This window comes from Adiantum capillus-veneris, chromosome 8, assembly GCF_014529385.1.
Source record: "Adiantum capillus-veneris isolate H3 chromosome 8, ASM1452938v2, whole genome shotgun sequence".
In the NCBI taxonomy this organism is placed as follows: domain Eukaryota; kingdom Viridiplantae; phylum Streptophyta; class Polypodiopsida; order Polypodiales; family Pteridaceae; genus Adiantum; species Adiantum capillus-veneris.
In genome coordinates, this window is record NC_140938.1 from 31,112,644 (window position 1) to 31,133,088 (window position 20,445).

Sequence of the window (20,445 nt, forward strand, 5' to 3'; positions counted from 1 at the left end):
GAATCCATTTCTCCCTGAGATTCCGTTTTTGATGTGTATTGGCCTGAAGCCTTTGAGGAATCATCGGTTTCACTCTCAGGTAGGTGTGCCTCTTTCTTATCATCGGATGTTACATGCGCTACACCTAACATGTTTACTGGGGCAATGTGTGGTATCTCTTCCCCATCTGGTGCTACCCAGGTTGTTCCTCTAGCTCCCCATGTATCTATAGTTGCCGCTAGGTGCACCCAATCGACATTGTCTGACTCAGCCATTCCGGGTAGGATATCCATATAAGGAGAGTTCTCCCCAATATCCGTGTCTTCGTTACACGTGTAACAATACTGTAATGGAGCTGAGTGAATTGTTGTGTCTGATCGATTATCAATGATGAATTTATTTCCTAGAGGATGCGTTCGACCACTTAAAAGATCAACTCGAATGATAGAGTCTTGGAACTGTAAGTAGACGTGGTTTTTGGACCAGTCATGCACCATTTTTGCTTCCCTCATGAATGGACGCCCTAAGATCATCTCAAATGACATAGGATGCTTGGAAAAATCCATAACAATGAAAGTCTGCCTTACCTTGTGTCCCAAGACCTTGATTCTGAGATCCTTTAGCATTCCAATAGGCGTAACAATAGATCCATTAGCCATTTTTACCACTACGCTTGTGGCTTCAAGGTGAGGTCGCCCCATAGACTCCCAACAACTCTTTGTCACCATGTTGACTCCCGCACCACCGTCAAGGACCCCCTTTACAGTTAATCCTTTAGTAGTGATTGGTAGAGTAGCATTAGATTCATCACCTTCAAAGTATTGCCCCAACTTGTAAACAGGTACTTCAATTACAGATTCATGTCCCGCTAGGTCAGATGGTGGTGCTAAATGTTCCTCATCATTCATTACCGAGTTAGGTTTGTTCATATGTGCAAATTGTGGTAATCCGGCCTCTAATTCTCCATTGAGGAAGGCTAGAAGAGCTGAGACTAGCTCGGGGTCTTTATATAGTTTGGACATGATGGTGGTTCTAACTTCTGAAGACATGAAATCCATCAATTTGGCAACATTTAATGGCATCTGTGAAGATGGAATCTCCACTTCCTCAAGGGGGTCGAGCATTCCCTCACCAAACATTCTCTCTAGTAGGAAAGGTGTGTGTCCACTTACAGATGTCCTACCCTCACTCTCTTCCCGAATGATACTGGGTATAGCTAACGGCCTGTAGTTCTTGTGAGGTTGAACTTGTGTGGGGAACACTGTGTCAGACATCTGGATATGTTTGGGTTCAGGTTCTAATGTTCGTTGAGTTTCTTCCACCAAACCCCTCAGTTGTTGGACTCGTTCAATTTCCACTGTTGGGTTTGGATAGGTTCCAATCTTTCTCTTGCAATCCTCATTTTTTGTCTCTCGTGGCTTATCTTGGGGGTTCGCAACTGGGTGGTTTAACTTTGAATACTCTTTTGGTGTTCGTCGTAATTCCCTCTCGTGATCCTCCTCACTGGCTTTTTCCTTTGTAGTAATAGTTTTGGTCTCCGTGGTCTCTATCGAATCTGAGTCATCCTCAGGGTCATTCATATACACGGGATCCTCTCCTGTCCCTATGTTAGTCTTTGAACTAGGTTTTGAGCTAGAAGCATTAAGGGATTTCTTTCTTCGTGTTTTCTTCTTTCTCGCTCTCCCAATGGATGCAGCATCTCTCTCTTCGAGGATGTAATTTTGCTTTTGGAGCATCGATTGTGTGAGTGCATTCACTGGTGCTATGTTTATAGTTGGTGGTGTCCCATCAACAATCTCTATTATGTTCAATGGTGTGATTTTCGGTGCATTTGGATTGTTAGGACACTGTGCGATCAAATGATCTATGCCACAACGATTACAAGTGAGTATTGGCATTGCCAATGCACCCCCTTGACTTGTTTGCATTAGTGCAGCATTCTTTTGCATTCTAATGGGGCACTCAGCTACTCGATGTGGTCCACCACATTTGTAGCACTGAAGAGGTGGTCTCTTGGCAAAACTATTAATGTTTTGGCCTCTTGCTGCTAGCGCAGTAGCTTGATATACCGGTTTGATTTGTCCCCAATGGTCTTCCATATAGTACATGGGACACTCCTCAAGCATGTCGACTCCATAGGTGATACTAGAGTCTATGTCCTCTTCGCAATCTACATAAGTACTAGATGACTCGCAACCTATTTGGTTCATAGGTGTAACTCTTGGATGAGGGGGTTGCGGTCCTAGCACTGGAGGTGGCAACGGTGTGGTTTGGACCACATTTTGGGTTCTAGGGACCATGTGCTGTAATGGAAACTGTTGCTCCATGGGTGGGGTAGGCATCAATGCAGGAACTCGAGGTGAGTCTGCCCAAGCTATAGGCGGTCTATTTTCCATGATGCGTTTAAGCATTAGGCAATCCTTCGCTTGATGGCCATACCTACCACACGCGTTAGAAGTCCCGTTAAACTTTACTCTGAAAGTAGGGCATTCACTCGTAGTATGTGGGCCCAAGCAAATTGAGCACCATTGTTGCTCCCTTCTTGGATACATATGAGTGTTTTGTGGAGCACGATTACCCATAAGGCTTTCTTGGATGGCCTTGGTGAGATCTGCCAAAGTCATCTCAGATATCCTTTGCTCTTTCACGATTGGCTTTATCTTCATTGGCTCATGCCCTGACGCTTGCGAGCTACTAGACTTCGGCTCGGCGGACACTCTTTCTCCTGCAATCATTAAATTATCCTCCAATTGGATTGCATTCATGGTGACTGCTTCCCAAGTAGTGATACCTCTAATGACTAGGCCATTATAGATACTTTCATGTCGTAGTCCCCTAATGAATCTATCGAGCAATTGGTTGTTGTTGAATCGCTCGTTTGGATTGCATCGAGAATTCAAATTCTTTAGGCGACTAATGAAGTCTCTCACGGATTCACCTTCTTCTCGTTGGGCTTTCTGGAGCTGAGAGGCTACACCCCAAAGTAGTCCCTCTCATATGTATTCTTTTAAGAACAGTCTCCTAAGAGTAGAGTAGATCGTTTTCTCTTCTACTCTTAAGGTTCTATACCAATCTCTAGCCTTTCCGCTTAGGGTCAAACTCAAAGCCTTACACTTATGTAGCTCATTGTGCTCTTCCAAGGAATCGCACACATGTTCAAAGACTTCCATATGCTTTCTAGCATCTCCGTCTCCACTGAATTTTTGTGTGAGCTTAGCTACTTGAACTGCCTTGCTACTAGGCTCTCTATCAGGTGCACTACGCATGTTTTCCGCAATAGAGCGACCGATAGTTTGAGAAAATGTTGCCAAATCACCTATTTGAGCAGGTATAATGGGTGTATGTGCTCCTGGAACCACATGTGAGATGGGAGTTGGCCTTGGCCTTGGCATACGTGCGGCTCTTGGGTCCCATATTTCGTATGGTGGTGTACCAGACGGTGGTCCAAAGTTTACAGGCGTGGCCCTAGGCATAGGGGGTGCCTGATATGGCATGTTATTATTAAATGGCATGGCTCCACTTGTATAAGAGCTTGGATAATTCTATTGTGGATTGTAAGCTCTTGGAATAATCGGAGGTGTAGGAGCTACATGAGGCTGAGGTACGACAGGTACACATGATTGATACATACATGTAGGTATAGTTGGGGGCACTGTGCTACTAGGCATCGGCGCAGTGTTAACAAATGAACTCCATGGTGTATTTCTTGTCATGCTCACCACTGGGATATGCATGGTAGCCGTAGTGTCGTTAAGAGAAAGATGAGCTAGATCTGGGAAGGTAAAGCTGCCACTTGTGGGCTCAGATTGTACTGAGACTCCTGGCGAAACAACATATGGAGGATCAATGGGGCTCACTGAGGGAGTCTCCATTTGTGATAGGGTTGGTTGGTTGGCCTTTCCCGTATCCAAGAATCTCATTAGGCCTGTTGAAGGCATGTTGATCCCTGTGTTCTGTCTTTCTAACTCGACAATCCTATGGAGGACATCACAGACTTTCTGTTGTTGCTCATCTATGCTAGTAGCACCCGATGTGGATTGTAGAACATCTAACCAACCCACATGATAGGTGTGTCCTGTGTACCGATTAGTTAAAGCTTCTGCTTGTAGGTCATACTCCCAATTTTCATTTAGGAATATCCCATCTAGGCCTGGCGTGCTGGAGGTTTCCCTCGAAGTGGAAGCATTATTGCTCCCCATCGCTTGCCCCTCTGTGATTGCTACCTTGGGAGCACTCGGTTGCTCGGCTGGCATGATTGTTGTCATAGGATCCTTTGCTTTCAGGGCTCGACTTTGTTCTAGCCTTCGTAGGTTCTCAATTTCCCTCTCCCTTGTTGCTTGCATATAGCGTTCGATCTCTTGCACTTCGGCAAGACTCCTACCATCGGGTAGTAGAACCTCAGAGGGAGATAGTCCTAAAGGATCAGGAGGTGCAGTGGATGGAATATTCACATGCACACTCTCAAGAAGCATAGGGTCTATTTTAGGCACGAATGACGAATTTACTTCCCCACTCCCTTCATTTATTTCATTAACCGCATGTTCGGAGCGAGTAGCTCTACTAAGGGTCTCTTTTAAGAGGCTAAACACGCTGGACCTGGGCCGTGGGCCCATGGCATGCATGTCTTGACTTGAACTATCAGGGTTTGGTGTAGGATACCCCTCCATGACTTCATAGTCAGAGGAAGAATCACTAGACGCGATATGAGGATCTTGGGTCGCTCTACCTTGAGTCCCAGCCGAAGGTCCAGAACCTAGGGTGGAGGAATAATGGGTGCCCGCGTAAATGGAGGCACTACCAATATGCTCATGCTCTAACACTCGTCCAGAGCGTAGTTTCATATGACTTGGATCCCCTAGAAGTGTCAGTGAGTGCCTGTGAAGGCTGCTCACCTAGTATTTTTGGGTGTTTTGCAACCCAAGTCTTTTCTTATTTATTTATTTTTTTGATTTTTTGGTCCTTTTTTTCTGACCCAGCCATAGAATAGAACGTATGATAGCTCAAAACGAGCGTCTCGGTCAGAGGGACGTGCCGTGCTTTACAGCCCTCTGTTTGGTCACTTTATGCCCTCGGAATCCCTAAAACCGTCAATTTCTAGTAAGGAACTAGGCCCAAATTAGAAAGTCTAAGGGTGCAAGTGGGAAGAGAAGGGAGGAGAGTGGAGGACTTGCCCCACATGCTCTCATTCCCTCTTGAGGGGGTAGGGTATATATATAAGAGTGAGTCTAGTATATATCATAAGATTGAGGATTGAGGCCTGGGCTTGGGCTTGGGCTTGGGCTTGGGCTTGGGCTTGGGCAAATGATCCCGATCAAAATTTTAGTGTAGCCCCCCAGTCACTCACGCTTTTTTTTTAAAACAATTTTTTTTAAAAAAAAATGAGGCGACGACCACACACCCTGTCAACACCTACCTATCCTCTCTGTCAACAGCTCACAGCTCACAGACAGCTCACTACCTTATCTACTTACTAACAGTGCTACTAACCACTAACTAATCTACTAACTGATCTGTTAACTGCTTACTGACAGTGAGCTAACTGTCCACCTACTTCCTCTCTCACTACCTTACTGTGCAAAGACTGTGTGCAGGCAAACCTTGACAGAAAACTGTGTACGGGCTGTGTGCAAACAGAAATTGCTAACTGCCTTCCTACTTATTCATTCACTGCAAACAAGCTAACGACTACTAATTGTGCAAAGACTGTGTGCAAACAGAAAACACAACATTATGCAGAAATCACAGAACTTGCAGACAATACAGAAATTAACAACTTGCAAAAAAACAACTCATTCCTCTTCCTCTTCCTCTTCTTTCCTACTACAAACAACTCATAGGAGAAGCACAAAGTGCCTCTTGGGCTTAGTGCAGGGCGATTCCCCGGCAGCGGCGCCAAAAATGTGTGCTCCTTGCCGCACTGTCGAAGCAAGGGCCTTGCCTAACACTGTGTGCGAGCCACATACGGCTCCAAGCACACAACTAGCTTAACTAGTAAGCTCAAACGAGGGCAATGGTGTGTCACTCACTGCTCTATGCTCCTGCCGTGGAGGATTCCTCGCCGTGAAGAAGAAAGAGACGCCGCTATGTCGCGCTCAACCGCTTCACCGCCGTCGTGCCGCCGAAATGCTCAATCGCACTCTCTCTCTCTCTCTCTCTCACACACACACACACACACACACACACACACACACACACACACACACACACACACACACATACACACACACACACAAGGAGGTGAAGAGGGAGAAGATGGAGTTGGAGATGGAGATGGAGCAAGAGCACTCTTCTATTGCACAAATGAGAGAATAAGTGAATTTTAGGTTTAGTTGGCTTTTATATGAGCTCACCCCATTCACACTTGGGCGCCCATGCTTAGCCAACTAATCCCTTGAATGTCCCAGTTAGAGTGCGCCTCTCATCGGCGATCACTCTTACCCTTTTCCTATTGGTCCGACAAGCCCGGTACCTGACTCTACCAAATACATAATACACGTCCGTCGTAGGTGATGGGGTGTTTGTGAGCCGTGAGGGTTAACACATGCTCACGATCATCATGCACCATTGTCATATATACTAGGTTGTCCTACCAGAGATTGTAGACGTCTCTTTTGTCAGAGGTTTTATATGAATCTACCTCACTTCTTCTCGTTCCCACCTCTCATCTCCCTTCCTCTTGGCAAACACCTATCTTCCCAGTCTCGACCTTTTTGTAAATCTTCTCTCCGGCTCACATCTTGGAGCCTTGCCTTATTAATTTCAACAGGATGTCGAGCTATGCTCGTTAATCCTCCCGAGCCTTGCAGGAGATTGAGAAAAGGCTCGCCTTCTTGCTTTGCTTGCGTGCATTATCATGTTGTTTCGCATAATGGAAAACACACAAGGTTGCAGGCGCGTTGTGTAGGGTGAACAAGCTGATAGACTAGGACTGACATGACACAGAAAATGGATGTGGACAATTGTTTGTTGTCAGTAGTAGGTAGACTCCTAAGCGGTTGTCCAATGTGGCTCATGCAGTCAGTTGGCGCTATTGTGCGCGTCTGTCGCATGTGTCAATGCAAGGAGCTTGCCGATACACTGTGTGTGAGCCACAAATGGCTCCAAGCACGCAACTAGCCTAAACTAGTAAACTCAAAGATGGTGATGGTGTGTCACTCACCGCTCTACGCTTGCTGTCATGGAGGATTCCTCGCCGCAAAGAAGAAGGAGCCGCCGCTGCGCCGTGCCATCACAATGCTTGATCGCACTCACTCTCTGTTTCTCTCTCACGCATACACACACACACACAAAGAGGTGAAGATGAAGAAGATGTACATGGAGCAAGAGCACTCTTCAATTGCACAAATGAGAGAATGAGTGAATTTTATGTCTAGTTGACTTTTATATGAGCTCGCCCCATTCACACTTGGGCGTCCATGCTTAGCCAACTAATCCCTTGAATGTTCCAGTTAGAGTGCATCTCTCATCGGCGATCACTCTTACCCTTTTCCTATTGGACCGACAAGCCCGGCACTTGACTCTACCAAATAAATAATAAAACGGCCGTCTTAGGTGATAGGAATGTGCGTGTGGGTTAACATGCCCCCCTTCCTGATGTAGATTCCGTCCTCTGAAGCTATTGAGTTGAAGCTCGTTCGTTGAGGTGGAAGAGCATTTGAGATGAATGTCCTTAGCCTTCTTCAGTCATTGCAAAATCAAACAACATTGGCACAGTAATTGCATTCTCATATACAATTAAAAAGCATATGCAGTTGTAGGCAGACAATTTGATTGGTAACAAAATTTTAAACCATTTGTCAGCAATAAACATTAAATTGCAATATAATCAAACACATAAATAGTTGTAAAGATAAAAAATTAAACAAGTATGGGGTCCCTAATTCAACGATCGAGAGGCACTAAAGATCGACTATTAATACCATGGGCAAGCTTCTCAATTTTCTCTGGTCAATTAAGTTGTTTAATCGCGAGAGCCAAGTATTTCATGTTCGAGGGCTGACTAGAGGCTATACCTAGAAGACCTTGTAGTTAAGCTACGATAAAAGGAATTTCTCATGAAATCATCACCTAACTGATTACCTTTTCTTTGACCCCCCAAAGTCTTTTCACAGTGATTCAATTTTGATGTGTGTGCTTATTTTGTATGCCTTGGGTTTTTTGCTTTTCAAGGAAAAGCGCCCACATTGGGAAACCTCTAAGGCTCTAGTACTATAGGCGGTACATGTGAGTGGAGTACCAAATCAAGCTGAGGTTTCTCTTCCAGCTTAAGATTTTACATTGTGGTGGCACTTTGATTTTTTGTTTATTCGTTTTCAGCATTTTAATTTTGTAACTTTGGGGGGTCATATAACTAGTGCATTTCACACAATGCTGCCTAAATCACATTAAGAACCTAAGTAACCATTTATTATTAGGAAGGCATTCCCCATGGTATTAAGAGAAAATCTCTAATGTCTAGCTTGGTCAAACTAGATAAGTGAGACTGCAAACCTAGACAAGTGATTATGACAAAAAATTACATTGAATTTAATGTTTGATACTAAGCAAATGTGCTAGATATTATGCTACCAATCACAATTAAAGCAGACAAACATGGATGCAAAAAGATAAGGGGCAATGTTAATGGACAAGAAACACTTGTTTGTGTTAATGGTCGCGCTTGATTTGAAGTGTGAACGAGAGAAAGATTCCATGAATGTCCAAATCCTAACAACAGTAACACGTTCCTGTACACAATAGGAAACACAAAGAATACCTCTAGGAGGAAGAAAGAACTTTGCTAATCACTAAACTCTAAAACATAAACACTCCTATCGTACTAATCTTACCTACCCTCCATCAGTTGAGTGATGAGGATCAAAGGTGTTTGATGACATAGATTTCTGTTTCAGTGTACCGGATGTGAATGTGTAGGTCTGGGTCAATGTTTTGACTTTTATTGTGCATACTCGTTTGCTAATTGCTCTTGCTCTTTACTTTTTTTCTTTTTTGTGAGTATAAGGCTTTATATATACATTCCCTAAGATTGGGAGATTGAGAGGTCAGGGAAAGAAGGGTAAGAGGGAAATGATTCAATAGGCTGACGTGAATGAAGACTTCCCCCCTTCCTTGGGTAGGTCATACTATTTGAAATGTGCTCATCACCCTTTGAAACCAATTGTTCTAGTTGGTAATAGGTGAGGATTTTTGCCAGTAGTTTTCCATTACCTAAGGTACCTCATCGACTTGCAAGGGTGGTAAGGTACTCTCCCAGGATCGAACTTGAAGTGGTTCATCAGGTGATTCTTGAACACTGAGAGGTGTGGATTGCTTTGTAGCTTCATGGAGGTCCATTATTGTAGGTGGAGGCTGTGGAGAAGCTTTTACCTCTATGGATGCATTACATGAGGATCTAGAAGCTTCATGGGACTCCCCCCTTCCTGAGCTAGGTGGAACAAATCGTTCTTTCTGTACCCAAACTAGCTTTGAAGCGGGTGTGTAGCATTTTGTGATTTTTTTCTTTCCACAATCATCAATTCATTTTCGAGCTACAGGATTGGGCTCGCATGGATTAGGTGACAGGTAAGAACACAATCTATGTTTTGGCACCCAGATTTGATCATTTCCTTGATAGTAGCCTAGGGCTTCCAATAGTCGTTTAGAAATCCACTGCCACATTTCCTTACATTTCTTGGAGCGAGTGGGACGTTTCTTACAAGGCTTCTTCTTTTTAGGACTAGCTATGGTCGCTAAAGAAGTTTTAGGGACCCACTTGTACGTTTTCTTGTTATATTAGGATGAGTCTTGTCAGAAGCTATATGCATTGCTTGTAGCATATTTAAGGGTACGGGCATTTCATCCCCCTATGTGTTACCTAGGTCGTCCCCCTATTTCCCCAAGTGTCTATGGTTGCTGCTAGGTGGACCCAATCCACATTGTCCGACTCAGTCATCCCAGGTAGTACATCCATATAAGGAGAATCTTCCCCAACATTAGTGTCCGCTTTACACGTGTAACAATACTGCAATGGGGCCGAGTGAACTATGGTGTCAGATCTATGATCAATTAGAAAGCTGTTTCCTAGGGGATGTGCTCTACCAGTTACAAGATCACTCGAATGACAGAATCTTGGAACTGCAAGTAGACATGGTTTTTAAATCAGTCATGCATCATTTTTGCTTCCCTCATGAAAGGGCATCCTAAGATCATCTCCGATGCCATAGTGTGCTTGGAGAAATCCATAACAATGAAGGTAACTCTTATTTTATGTCCAAAGACCTTGATCTTGAGATCTTCTAGCATCCTAATAGGTTTAACAATAGACCCATTGGCCATCTTCACTACTATAGTTGTGGTCGCAAGGTGAGGTCTTCCCATAGTTTCCCAGCAATTTTTAGTCACAATGCTAACCCCAACGCCACCATCAAGGATTCCCTTCACAATTAATCCCTTAGTAGTGATTGGTATGGTCGCATTGAATTCATCACCCTCAAAGTATTGTCCCAACTTGTTAACATGTATCTCTATAACAAGGTTCTCATCTATGTTGGGTTGTGGATCTAAGTGTTCCTCCTCTATTGGCATCTCCCCAGCTCCATCCATCTGTGCAAATTGTGGTAGCCCAAACTTCAGTTCTCCATTGAGGAAGGCTCGAAGAGCTGAGGCTAGCTCAGGGTCTTTATATAGTTTGGACATGATGGTGGTTCTAACTTTTGAAGACATAAAATCCATCAATTTGACAATGTTTAATGGCACCTTTTGGACTTCAGTCCCTTGACGTGGGGAAGATGGGATCTTTAATTTCTTCGATAGGATCAGGTAGTCAATCTGTAAACATTTTTTCCATCAAGAAGTGAGTACGTCCACTTTCCCATGACTTTAAGTCACTTTCATCTTGGACGACACTAGGTATGGCTAAGGGTCTATGGACTTGGTGAGGTTGTTGTTGCGTAGGGAACACAGTGTCTGTAATCTGGATTTGCCTAGGTGCTGGTTCTAGATCCCTTTGGGTATCTTCTGTCAAACTCCTTAACTGCTTGACTCGCTCAATCTCCTCTGTACGGTTTGGATAAGTTCCTATCTCCTTCTTGGATCCTGGCCATTGTGGCTCATGAAGATCTTCCTTGTTGGTTTCTATCTTAGTGGTCATTTTGGTCTCCATGGTTTCACCTGAATCAGAATCCTCTTCAACGTCGTTCATATATACGGGGTCGTCACTAGTCCCTATGTTGGTCTTTGAACTGGGTTCTGACTTCGCTGCTTTTTGCGATCTCTTCCTTCGTGTTTTCTTCTTGTTCTGAGATTGTGCAATTGATGTCGTGTCTCTTTCCTCAAGAATATAATTTTGTTTTTGGAGCATCAATCGTGTGAGTACGTTTACTGGTACCACCGGTGTACTTTGTGATGGCGCCTGGGTAACCTCGATCAAGTTTAATGGCGTGATCTTCGGTGCATTTGGATTATTTGGACATTGGGCAATCAAATGATCTATGCCACATCAATTACACATGAGTATTGGCATTATAGACGTGCTCACTTGATTGGTTTGCATTAGTGTGGCATTCTTTTGTAGCCTAATAGGACACTCGGCTACACGATGTGGACCTCCACACTCATAGCATTGAAGAGGTGGTCTCTTAGCTGTGTAATTGATATTTTGGCCTCTTGCCGCAAGAGCAGCTACTTGATATACATGTTTGACTTGTCCCTAATAGTCCTCCATGTAGTATTGTGGACTTTCTTCAAGCACATCCATCCCATAGGCAATATTAGGATCTATATCTTCCTCACAGCCTTCCAAACAAGCAATAGATGACTCACAATCCACTTGATTCACATAAGTGATTCTCGGATGTGGTGGTTGCGGTCCTAGCACTGTAGGTGGTAAGGGTGTTGTTTGAACAACATTTTGGGCCCTAGGGACCATGTGTTGTGCTGTTTGTTCAAGAGGTGGAGCCGGCATCAATGCAGGCACTCGAGGTGTGTTTGTCCATGCTAAGATTGGTCTATTGACCATCGCGCGCTTAAATACTATGCAATCCTTAGCTTGATGACCATACCTCCCACAGGCATTGCAGTTCCCATTGAATTTTACTCTAAAAGTAGGGCATTCACCGGTACTATGCGGTCCATAGCATACTGAGCACCATTGTTGCTCCCTTCTTGGATACATATGATTGTTTTGCGGAGCACAATTGTCTCTAAGACTCTCTTGAATAGACTTGGTGAGATCTGCTAAAGTCATCTCATATATCTTTGGCCCCTTAGCAATAGGCTTTAGGGTCATTGACTGATGCCCTGATGCTTGCGAGCTAATAGATTTAGTCTCAATAGACACTCTTTCTCCTTGAATCATTGAATTATCCTCCAATTGGATCGCATTGGTGGTGACTGCTTCCCAAGTGGTGATACCTCTAATGACTAGGCCATTGTAGATATCCTCATGTCGTAACCCCCTAATGAATCTATCAAGCAATTGATTATTATTGAAGCGCTCATTTGGATTACAACGAGAATTCAAATGCTTCAAGCGATTAATAAAGTCTCTCACCAACTCTCCTTCCTCTCGTTGGGCTTTCTGGAGCTGAGAGGCTACACCCCATAGCACTCCCTCTCGTATGTATTCTTTCAAGAACAATCTCCTAAGAGTAGGGTAAATCGTTTTTATTCCACCCTTAGGGTTCTATACCAATTCCCTGCCTTCCCACTTAAGGTTAGGCTTAAAGTATTACTCTTATGCAGGTCATTGTGTTCTTCTAGAGAATCGCATATTTGTTCAAACACTTCGATATGCTTTCTCACATCCCCGTCTCCACTAAATTTTTGTGGTAGCTTGGCTATTTGTACTGCCTTACTTCTAGGCTCTCTATCAGGCGTGTTACGCATATTCTCAACAATAGATCGACCAATAGCTTGAGCAAATGTTGCCAAGTCACCTAAGTGAGCAGGCACCCTGGTTGAAGGCGCTCCAGAGACTACATGTGGAGTATTGGCATTGGGCTTGGCACATAGGAAGCCCTTGGGTTCCACGTTTGGTATGGTGTTGTGCCATGTGGCGGCCCAAAGTTCATATGTGTGTCCCTAGGCATAGCAAACATCGGATGTGACATGCGAATACTAGCCACTATGGTCCCATGGAAACAAGAACTTGGGTGTTGTGGTTGTGGAGCATAGGTAGTTGAAACAATGGGAGGGGTAGGAACTACATGAGTACGAGGACCCATGGGTGTATACAATTGGTACACACTTGTAGGTACTGTTGCAAGCATTGAGCTACCATGTAGTGGTGCTTTACTAGCAAATGAGGTCCATGGCGTGTTTCTTGGCATGCCCATCATTGGGGTAGGCATGGTAGCCGTGGTGTCGTCAAGGGAAAGATGAGCTAGACTTGGAAAGGTAAAGCTATCACTTGTAAGCTCAGATTGCACTAAAACCCCAGGCGAAACAACATATGGAGGATCCATCGGACTCACCGAGGGAGTCTCCATTTGCGATAAGGTCGGTTGTTTTTCCTTTCTTGTATCCAAGAATCTTATGAGACCCGTTGAAGGCATGTTCATCCCCTTGTTTTGTCTCTCTAACTCAATGACTCTATGGATGACCTCACAAACTCTTTGTTGTTGATCCTCCACACTAGTAGCACCCGTTGTGGATTGTAGGACATCTAATCAACCCACGTGATAGGTGTGACCTGTGTATAGGTCGGTTAGAGTTTCCGTTTGTAGTTCGTAGTCCCAGTTCTCATTCAAGAACGCTCCATCTAGGATTGAGATGCTAGGGGTGTCCTTTGAGCTAGATCTATGCAATGTTGCTTTCTAGGGGTTGGCCCTTAGCGGTTGCTAAGTCAGGAGCACTCGATTGCTCAGGATATTGACATAGGAGCTTTCGATTTTAACTCTCTTCATTGCTCCGCTTTGCGTAAGCTCTCGATTTCCTTTTCCCTCGCTGCAAGGATATACCACTCAACCTCTTGCACTTCGGCAAGGCTTCTACCATCAAGTAATATAATCTCGGAGGGAAATAACTCCGAAGAGTCAAGGGGTGCAGTGAATGGAGTATTCACAAGCACACTCTCTAAGGACATAGGGTCTACATTGGTCATGAATGGCGAATTTACTTCGCCACCCCCCTCATTTACGTCATTAGCTCCATGTTCGGAGCGAGTGGCTCTACTAAAGGTTTCCTTCAAGCGGCTAAGCACACTCGGCCCGGACCGTGGATCCATGGCATGCATGTCTTGGCTTGAGCTATAGGGATTAGGCATTGGGAAACCCTCCATGACGTCGTAGTCAGAGGAAGAGTCACTAGCCGCTATGTTTGGGTCTTGGTTTGTACTACCTTGGGTCCCCGCCGAGGGCCCGAAACCTAAGGTAGGTGGATAATGAGAACTTGCGTAAGTCGAAATTCTCTCTAGTTACTCCGTGTTTAGAACACGACCAGAGCGCAAATGCATGTGCCTTTGGCACCCTACAAGCGTCGGTGAATAACCTCGAAGGTTAACCGCCTACTTTTTTAGGCGTCTTTTTTCACTCTTTTTTTAAATATTTTTTAATGATCGATTTTTTTATTAAAGTGTGTGATAGCTCAGCACGAGCGTATCACTCAGAGGGTCGCGATGTGCTTTATAGCACAATGTTCAGTCGCCTGAAGCTCCGTTGGGCCTCAAAAAAGTCAATTTTTAGCTACGTGTGAAGCTAAAATACGTAATTTTAAAGGGCGACTGAGGCCAGAGCCTAAGCGTGAGCTTGCGTTTGGGTTTATGAGATATTTCTGATCCCGGTCCTATCTTTAATTTTTTTTTATTTTTTTATTTTTAAATATATTTTTGAGATAAGGTCACTGCGATCTGCGCGCGAGCGCACACACACACACTCTACCTACCTACTTACAACTAATACACCTATTGTTACATACTAACACACTTTATTAGCTCTAACAGATTTACTTCCTACTTACTGTACTTTACATTACACAGAACTAACAACTTTAATACTAACACCTTATCGCAGAGAAAACACAGTACGTTTCAAAACCTCATTAACAAAGAAATACACAGTAGCAAAACAAAATGCTTCTTTTCAACACACACACCTTCCTTCCCTACCTTTCCTACAATTGAAATTGCACCACAAGGAAGCACAGAGTGCCACTCAAGCTTAGTCAATGGCATTTCTTTGGCAACGGCGCCAAAAATGTGCGCATCTGTCGCACGTGTCAATGCAAGAAACTTGCCGATACACTATGTGCGAGCCACAAATGGCTCCAAGCGCGCAACTAACTTAAATTAGCAAGCTCAAAGATGGCGATGGTGTGTCACTCACCCCTCTACGCTTGCTATCGTGGAAGATTCCTCGTCGCGAAGAAGAAGGAGCCGCCGCTGCGTCGCGCTCAACCGCTTCGTCGTCATCGTACTGTCGTCGCAATGCTCGATCGCACTCTCTCTCTCTCTCTCTCTCTCTCTCTCTCTCATACACAGACACATAAAGAGGTGAAGAAGAATAAGATGGAGATGGAGCAAGAGCACTCTTCAATTGCACAAATGAGAGAATGAGTGAATTTTAGGTTTAGTTGACTTGCTCGTCCCATTCACACTTGTGCGCCCATGCTTAGCCAACTAATCCCTTGAATGTTCCAATTAGAGTACGCCTCTCATCGTTGATCACTCTTACCCTTTTCCTATTGGATCGACAAGCTCAGTACCTAACTCTACCAAATAAATAATACGGCGTCCGTCTTAGGTGATAGGAATGTGCGTGAGGGTTAACAGCTAGCTAGTGGTGGAGTTACCTACCATAGGTGGCACTTCCACTGTTTTGCTATTTGACAGGAGCACAACTTTCATTGTTGGAGTTGCTGGTACTTCTCATCCATGAAGGTATCCACCTTTCGACATAGAACTTGGAGCCTAGTTCTCGTGGTCCTGAAAAGGCTTCATTTCTCGTCCATTAAATCTCTTCATTTCTGCACTTCTTACACAACATATTCGAGATACGCACTTCTTACACAACATATTTTGAGATGATGAAATTGCTTCAGTGCTTTGTCTACTTGAGCACTTGTGGTGGAGAGTGACCTTATATCTCTAGGGAGCTTGCAATCAATGCCATTCCAAATATTCTAATGCTGATGACATGTATCCATTTTCAACTTTCCCATAGCAAGTTGTGAAGCATTATCACCCTCCTTTGACGCTATTGAAATTGACAATCCCCTCTCGTCAAAAGGCTCATACACAAGTTCACGTAATGGTGAGAGAAAAATATAATCCACGAGATGATCTACGGTCATTCCCGTGACGAGAACAAGGGACCCCAAGTGTTAAAATTCTTCTTCCTTGGCTATGGTCGAGAGAAGAGCATGAGCATAAAACTTACCTTCATCAACTTGTCCACGCTTGCAGTGAATATAACTCTTTCTGGAATGTTTGCTTCAACAGCTTATCGATCCTCCTCAAGCTACAAAAGGAATGAAATATGAGACTTTTCTGTGTGACTGTTGCAAGATATATAAAACATGTACATTGCAACTATAAAAACTCATTACAAAGACAAGAAAATATTTTCACATCACTACTAAATCATGAATAGTGCAATGCAGACGGCTAGTAGTCACTCAATCTCCGAGGCTTTATCTGCAAGCAACTCACTCTAAGACTCAATGTTGGCTGCATGCATCCCCTAGCCTAGTGGCAGCTGAAGAGGGAGAAGAGGGAGGGGGGGGGGGCGCTCTTCGATTCCAAAGGTTTGCAGAATCTCCGTAAGAAGAGCCGCGAGTTAGGAGTGCAAAAATCTACTACAAAACCATTTCAGATGAGAGAGAGTGTGTGTGTCTTCACGTCTGCTTTTGACAACGGTGAGCAACCCTGCCTCTTCCTTGGCATACCTAGCTTGGGGGAGAGAGAGAGAGAGAGAGAGAGAGAGAGAGAGAGACTCGTGCTCTCCTCCTCCTCCTAGCTCCTGTCCCAACCCTCTGTAGCCAATGCCTTAATGAGGATGACCAACTGCGCTCATCTCCCAACTTCTACAAGATCTTGGAGCTCAGGCGCAACACGCTTTTCGAGGAAGATGCAAGGTGCTGAAGTAAGGAGAGAGTCCCATGATACTCCTCTACTGCACCTCTGGCACTGCGCTCCAAGAGATTCATATGTTGAATGTGTATTTGCAGGTTTTTGACAAATGTGGAGACTCTTGCAAAGCATGTCTACGATCTGGTCTATATCAGCGACAACAATGTATTGTGGTAGTCCACACATGCTCCCTACTGAATCACAACTTCCTGGTGCTAGAGCTAGAGGACTCAAACTATAAGGTTGAGAAGCTCTGGATCATGGCAGCGAAGTTGGGCAGTCCAGCAGGCATTCATATTGGAGTGATGGAGGACGGCCGTCAGCGTGGCTGCAGCTAGGGACTCACATGCTTTTTGAGGTAAACTCTGGCAAAGGCAAGTGCTTTCGTCTCGCAGACCTTGAGAATCCTGCTCAACTTTGAGGTGGATATCGACTTACCGATTCTTATTGTAGGACTACACTCTCCACGTGTGTAAAGATCTTGCTTGAGCCTATAAAGATCTACATGGGGCTGATAGAGTTGGAGAAGGAGTGGCTTGAGGAGGAGGCCTAGCATGCACAACCGACATGCACCCGGTCTAGAATGCTCACTGTCCTGGACATGTTGATGGATTGTGTGGCAAGTAATTAGGTTGAGCTAATTAGATTGAAACAACACATCCTACAGACGACTCTTCCATTATTTTAAATATTCGCATTAGGAATCCATCCATCATCTGATGGTCCTGTAGAAGCTCATTGAAGGTATGATTAATGGAGTTCTATTGTTACATCTCATGTCATCACACCTTTTGAGCGGTAACAATCCTAAGAATGAAGTTATTATAATGAAATGTGGATTACCTTTTACTATTCTTGAACTTTTTCTACCATATACAACTTATAAATATTGTGATCCAACAGGAAAGACATTATTTTCCTTCCATTTTCATTCAAAGGATGTGAAAATAGGTTTGCTATGGCCATTCTTCTTTCCCTCCTCCTCTTCCTTTTTGTCTCATTGCATCATCTAAAGATTTGATTTCTCTCTCTTTTACAATGTGTATTGTTTGTCAATTTTAGGTGTTTTGTATTTTTTTGGCAATACTCACAAAAGTGAGATAAATTATGATATCAAAAATAGTTTTCCATGCTAGACTCTAGCCAGGAGATAGATCCCATGCATCACCAACAAGCATTAGATCCATCTTCTGGCTACAAAGAGAGCCACCCTATACAAAGACCACTTAAAGCCCGCCACAAAGGGAGCCACCCTATCCTGTGAACCTTGGCAAACATGTAAGTCACCCAAATGAAGAGACAAGGGAGACAACAACAGATGCCACCCCACCCTAGTATGTCCAAGCTCACCAAGAAGAGAAACGAAGAAGACGCAAAAAGCGAGCCACCTAAGAAGAGGATCAACAAAAACAGGTCCCATCACCCCTGAATGATGACCCCTGTGATCTATGCTCTATCCCAAGCCTGGCATAGAGGCGGTACTTACTTGGTGAGCCAACCTTAGGACTAAATAACACATAGTATTAAAGAGGGGGGGGGTAAGGGGATCGAGGGCAGAGAAGTGCGCGCACGAAAATCGGAGAGGTTGCAGTCGTAGATGGGCACTTAAAAACTAAACCCGGCCACAGATTAAACCCGGGCCGCGCCTATGTTTTAATAATAAAACCCCAAAAACCCGGGCCATGGGTACAACATGTGCGCGCAGGTGGGATGGTTACCCCATGCGTCACAATCTGGGCGACGAGGCCCTGGGTTCAAATCGAGTCGCCGCCCGTGTTCCTTTTCGCGTTGACCTGCCGCGCGTCTGGGTTTAATCTGCCTCGGGCTCCCCGCATCCACTTCCGCGCCGTCGATCCCCTTACCCCCCCCCTCTTTAATGTTATGTGTCACTTAGTGTCGTGGGTGAGCCAAAGCTCCTTTTTTCAGCTAACGCCAAGGTATTGAGCCACTTGGCTCAATTTTGACCATAGGATCGACATATTGATCAAGAGCGGATTTCGCTCAGCTTTTCAACGCTGCATACGATCTTGTCAGATAATACAAGCCACGCACGTGCCGCCGATCAATATGACGCCCAAGAAACTCTGATCAGAAGGGGCTATCGAAACATATGGTGTGTGAGCAGGAAGGCAAAGCGGTAGTGGAAGAGGAGTGCCGCCCCCAGGAGCCGGCCACTAAGGAAGTGTGAGGGCAGGGGCCGCCAGCCACACAGAGCGTGCAGCCAGGGAGAAGGGGACAATGTGTAGGGCAAGAGATGAGGGTGCTTGCGTGTGCCGCCAAGGAGTGTGTGAGGGTTGGAGGTCGAGCGGGGGTGGTGAATAGGTTTTTTTGTGCTCGAGATAGCCACTATAGGGCAAGACGGATTACACCTACAATTCCAAGAAGCTTCACACAACCAAGGTGAAGCTTGATGCAGCTCGGGTTGACAACTGTCTCGTCATCAAGGGATCTTCTTGACATGCTGACATGCTTCCAGAAGCAGGTTTGCGAGAGATATGCAGCAGGTCCCCATGCCTAATCCTCAAGATTCACACCAATTCTTTTCGGCGCAGTTTGCCTGTGCACCAGTAAGCCCGACAGAACCGGAAAGCAGTACCAAAGACCTTCAAACCCTGGTTCTATTTCGTAGATCATCAAGCCAAAGGGTACTTCGGATGCTTGCCGACGTGATGAGCATTGTCAAGGATCAGATATTTCGTGCGATCAACCGATGGCAGAGGCCTGTTCTGGTGCTATTGAAACAGATGATACTCAGATTTCAATCGATGATCAATTGGCCTAATCTAGAGTCAAACCACCAAAACTCATTGCCTTCGAAGGCCCGTTCAACACATTTTTCTGCCGATGCTATCAGGGTGTTGGCGATGCAGACGGAAGAGGTCAAAGAAATGGAAAGAATAAACGTCAAAGTGGACATGAGGGCAGAAACACTTAGCATGATCGATCATATCGAAGCATATGATGGTTATCCTTAAGTAATTAAGCCAGCGGCTTCAGTGCTAGCTGCTTGCGCTTTTCGCAAAGAGTATGAGGGGATTAGTGGAAGACAACTCAATGTCGAGGGAAAGGCATTGGGGAATATCGCCACTAGTGCAAGTCATGGTCTGATGAGCTGTTGACTTTAGTCACACTCCTCGTCCAACTTTGTTTATAGCCTATTTGAAAATTTGATGAGGCAAGCAATTCAAAATGATCTGCAAACAAACAGAAACATCTCTCATGACCAATTAAATGCAAAATATGGTGTCTGTGGGAGTTGGTTAATGTGTAGCTCCAAGGAGATGCAGCAGCATTGCAGTGGAAGTCAAGTAGTCAATCATATAGGTGCCTTCGTTGCCAGCCAAGATCAAAAAAATAGTTAAAGAGAAAAAACAAAAGTTAATTCTTTTTTCCACACAAAGAGCTTTGATGTTGCAGAAGCC

General features: G+C 44.6%; 1 protein-coding gene across 1 annotated transcript; it reads left to right on the forward strand.

The window, feature by feature from the left end:
• The first annotated feature begins 16,645 nt into the window (after positions 1-16,645).
• On the forward strand, positions 16,646-17,812 carry LOC147451900 (uncharacterized). Its single transcript, XM_086518846.1, has 2 exons — positions 16,646-17,036; positions 17,122-17,812. Exons 1-2 carry the CDS (start codon positions 16,944-16,946, stop codon positions 17,359-17,361), a joined length of 333 nt encoding a protein of 110 aa, XP_086374972.1. The 5' UTR covers positions 16,646-16,943; the 3' UTR covers positions 17,362-17,812.
• The last annotated feature ends 2,633 nt before the right edge of the window (positions 17,813-20,445 follow it).